Source organism: Hydractinia symbiolongicarpus, chromosome 9 (genome assembly GCF_029227915.1).
Source record: "Hydractinia symbiolongicarpus strain clone_291-10 chromosome 9, HSymV2.1, whole genome shotgun sequence".
Lineage (NCBI taxonomy): Eukaryota > Metazoa > Cnidaria > Hydrozoa > Anthoathecata > Hydractiniidae > Hydractinia > Hydractinia symbiolongicarpus.
In genome coordinates this window covers 19,303,745-19,308,671 of record NC_079883.1, presented here as the reverse complement: position 1 = coordinate 19,308,671, position 4,927 = coordinate 19,303,745, and the positions used below count along the sequence as shown (strand labels likewise).

At 32.1% G+C, this 4,927-nt stretch overlaps 1 protein-coding gene across 1 annotated transcript; it reads left to right on the top strand.

Moving 5' to 3' along the window:
- Window positions 1-1,596: 1,596 nt before the first annotated feature.
- Window positions 1,597-2,962, top strand: LOC130656564 (TBC1 domain family member 10A-like). The gene has a single exon (XM_057459453.1). The coding sequence runs from the start codon at window positions 1,741-1,743 to the stop codon at window positions 2,902-2,904; it is 1,164 nt and encodes a 387-aa protein (XP_057315436.1). The 5' UTR covers window positions 1,597-1,740; the 3' UTR covers window positions 2,905-2,962.
- The last annotated feature ends 1,965 nt before the right edge of the window (window positions 2,963-4,927 follow it).

Genomic DNA, 4,927 nt, shown 5'->3' with positions numbered 1-4,927 from the left:
TGATAAAACTACCAATTTTGCTGACATAAACTTGAGAACGAAGGAAGATTTTTAACATTTTTTATCCTCTATAACATACAAAATAACATTTTCAATTCAGGAATCCTTTTAAGCCCGGCTCTATTTAAGTACCAAGCTAGCCTAGTTTATTGCTATACTTTTGAGGTTTCTGTTCAGTTTGGAATAAGAGCTTTTTAATCCTACTGTCATGAAAACTTGTACGAAATAAAATGAAATATATGAAAATATATATATGGATGTGCGACATTGTTTACCTGTACTTAGCGCTCACCTTGGATTACAATTCATATTTTAAGTTTTTCCACAAACATTTTGAGAAAATTTGCTATGATGGACACGACATGTAAACTGTATTTTCGCAGGAAAGTTTTTTTGGAAAAATATGTTAACCTAAAACTCCCTAATGCTGTGTGTGTGCTTCACCCGATTTATGATATACTGCATGCTTCTACTAAAGCGCTCCACATGAATGATGGCACAGTTTCCTATTAATCGCTCCACCAGATGTTTAATATTGGGTAATACAGTTCCTTATCCAAACTTTTCAACACCAGGTCCCCCCATCTATTTAGTAGAAAAAATTGAATTTTATTATCCACAAGAAGAATTAAATGGCTATATGTGCTGTAAATCCATAAGCATATGCACCAGTAAAGTTTTTCATATATATGCCCTGTTGGTCTAATGGCTAAGACACTCATGAAAATGAGAGATCCAGGTTCAAATCCTGGACAGGGCAACAATAACCACTTTCATTTACATATCACAAAAATGTCATGTTTAGAAAAGGCAATTATACATGTTTGTCCTGCCAAGGAATCTTTTCAAAATAAGGACCACTAAATATTTTTGCTTGAAAACCTAGGGGGGCCAGTCCCACACTCTGCAATCCTTTCTATATTGTTGTATTGTACATTATTATACGTAATTTTTGAGTTGTAGGGGGAGAGTTTCTGTTGAGGTTCCTGCCCCTGGCTACCCTTCCTATGCCTTTTATCGTGCCTGCCTACTACTATGCCCTTGCCTGTGCCTCCCATGCCTTGCATACCCCTGCCTTGCTGATTCCCATTCCTGTCTCATTGCTGTGCTTAATGCCTTTGCCTTGGCAACCTCTCCGCAACCCTTTCTATATTGATATGAAGAAGCGTAGTAAAACTATTTTTACAAAAATGACGCTGAGAAATTGATGGCATTTAGCACATCAACTTGACTCGTTAAACATATATTGCATCTTTTCATATAAATAAAGTTAATATGTTACTAAAAAACTATTTTAAAATAATTTAAAGGTCTATTTAATTAATTGTTTACCATAAGAAATAGTAACGATTACTGTGTTCGATCACGTTAAGGGTTTGTTTACATACGAAATCCGCCATTATTAGATTACGTCATTTTAAAATTATGATCGCGCTGAAATCGGAGAATGGTGTATTTGAGGACAATAAAGAACGAAATGACAATCAAATTATTACAGGCCTCCTGCAGGCTATATTTTCGTATCTATCGTGTGTTTAGCAAATTTAGAGGGAATAGTGTCATAATTTGTACATTTTTATATTTATTGTATATAATAATAATTTAAAAACGTAAATGTATAAAAAAAGCGTGTGAATAATGTAGTGTATTTTTTACTTTGTAAGAATGTTATTACAGGCCTAGCTACCAGTCTTGTTCTACATTTAAGTTTTACACAACAAAACATTATCTTAGTTTTAGATGTCTAAAAACAAGGAATACTATGAATCAAACATTGGTTGGGTAGGTATTTCCTCTGATATATCACCTTCCGTGTCTGAAAAATTTATGAATGTTAATGATGACGACGAAGGAAGGAACAAAATTTTTCGTAGCCATACCGTACTTAAAAAAGTTGATCGGCATGGATTTGTTATCTCTCACCAGCTGCACAGTAAAGTTTCTTCATTACCCAATCCCTCTATGACTGGAAAAATTGGTAAAAGACGTGAACGCAAGTGGTTAGACATGGTTAATAATTGGGAGGATATGGTTTCAAAAAAGCCAAATAAAATTAAGGAACGTTGTCAAAAAGGAATACCACAATCTTTTCGGCCATTAGCATGGCAACACCTGAGCGGTGCAATAAAACTTCAGAAACAAAATAAAGATTTGTACGAAAGTTTGTTGAAGAACGAATCAAAGACATCTAAATGGGCAGATATTATCAAGAAAGATATCCCCAGGACATTTCGACATCATTGTATGTTTTATGACCACAATAGTAGGGGACAAGACGATTTGTATAAGGTCTTGCTGGCTTACAGCTGTTATAATGCGGAAATTGGCTATAATCAGGCCCTTGCCCCTGTTGCAGCTGTTTTGTTAATGCATATGCAGCCAGAAGATACCTTCTGGGTTCTGGTGTCCATATGCAAATATTACTTACCAGGTTATTATGGAGTCAAAATGGAAGCAATGAAGTTAGATGGATTGATATTTGGTCATCTTTTGAATTCAAATTTTCCATATATTGGAAAACAGATGCATTTTAATAACATTGATCCATTAATGTATATAGTAGAATGGATGGTATGCATGTATGCCAGATGTTTACCATTTCAGACTGTGCTGCGCATATGGGATATGTTTTTCTGCGAAGGTGTGAAAGTTTTATTTAAAGTGGGCCTTGCCATATTAAAATTGGTTTTCCCTTCTTCTAAAGACCTAGTGGACAAGGATGATTTTCAAATTACTCAGTTACTGAATAACCTACCAAAAGAGTACACAATAGAAACAGTACTAATCCCTGAAGCACTTAATATAAGTATTACTGAAAGAGAGTTTAAAAAGGTTCAACAAAAAGTTATAATTGAAAATCCAGATCTGGAAATTTCTCGTTTTAATAGTAGTGATTTAAAATAAATAGGATACGTGTATAAGGCATGTATATATGATGCTTAATGTTGATTTATTTCTTGAATTATGTGTTGTATTTCCTCTGTAGGTCAACATGTTCTACCATAACAAAGTTTTAAATTTCATGTTTATAAAGTAAAACCATTATGGTTTAAATTTTTCGCTTTCTGTTTCGCAAAAATTTAATTACCATCTAATATATATTAAATTTCTTACTTCTATTTCCATTGCTTAAAAACCTTTGTCATGCAAGTATTATATAACAGTTTTACATCTTGATTATACTTATTATAGTCTTGCAGACTCACATCAGATTTTAAGTCATACAGTTTACAAATTTTACACTGGAATCGCGAATTGCCAAAAATCAGTTTTTTGGCAAAAATTTATTTTTTCACAACCTCAGAGAAATCAAAATTTTGAATAAAGTAATTTTCGGAATTTCCATTATAATCAACACAGTGGTGATATATCCCACTTGGTATAAAATTATATTCTGTTGCATACCGCAAATGACAGAATAATTTCATTTACAGTGTGCCATATTATTTTAATTTTTCTGAAACATAGAAATTTTGTCAAACTTCATAATTTTTTGATTTAGGTAACGTGGTTGCCTCAAAACGCCCTAAAAGAAGGCTTTTTTGTTTTTTAAATGAATTTTAATGCGTCAAAACTAACATGATTTTTGAATTCTAGGACAAAATTTAGGCAGAAAGTAGGTATAATTTTCTAATCTTAGATTACTAACGCTAAAGATATCAACTTTAAAAAAAGTAGTTGACTTTTCTGGAGGGCGTAAAAAGTACCTGAATTTTCAAAATTTAACCAAATTCATTTTCTATGGATTCGGAATGTGTTATCTGTTAATTTTCACAGTATATTAACGATTTCAATGTGTTTTAAAAAGATGAGGTTATTTAATAGCATATTAAGCAAACAATTATTAAAACTTGGTCAAGTGATAGACTATAGGATTTTGGCTTTATATGTTAATTTTTTACGCCCATACGCCAATATTTTTAAAACCTTAAATTCCCTTTTGCTTCTTGAGGGCGCACAAAAGGTGCCATGTTGTAAATTAATTTTTTTTATTTTTTTACGAAGATTTTACAGTCATAATTTTAAAAAAAACGGAGTAGTCCAGATAGCGTTTTAAAGGGCCTACGAACCGGTTAAAATGCTCACATTCCGCATATCCCGCGCACATATTAAAAATCCGGCAAACGCGTTTTGCGCAATAAACAGACCAGCGCACTTTGCTCGCTGATTTAATATTTTTTTTTGAAAAGTATATTACAAAGGGATATTTCAGCAAGACTCATTCTGGATGAAACTTGACCAAGGCTGGAGAAGATAAAAAATTCTAGATATATTTATATGTTTGAGTGTAAATTACATACATGCCGGAAAAATAGCCATTTTTGTTTTCGCCGCCTCCAGCTCGACTTTCGTGTAAGTCACTGAAGTCGAAAACCAATAGCCGTTCCGTAGCCCCTTTAAGGTTGTTTTCCACTTCAAGAAAATTTTCCGCGTAACGGAACGGAAAGGAACAGAAAAGCTTCTGAGCATGCCTACTTAAAATGTTTACATCACGTGAACGGAAAATGTTCTTGTCCGTTCCGTTCTGAGCAAAGTAGAATCGAGTTCAACTTTTTCTTTACGTTGCGTACGGAAACGACAGGTAGAAAACTTTTTAACCAATCAGATTATTTTATTTCGTGAGAATTGCGCAAAGTTTGTTTACATTCTGTATATATATATATATATATATATATATATATATATATATATATATATATATATATATATATATATATATATATATATATATATATATATATATATATATATATATATATATATATATATATATATATATATATATATATATATATATATATATATATATATATATATATATATATATATATATATATATATATATATATCCGAGGTCAAATGATAGAATCGATAGTTGCGGCAAACGGGAGATTTTCATGTTGTTTTTGGGCGGCTGTGCAAGTGT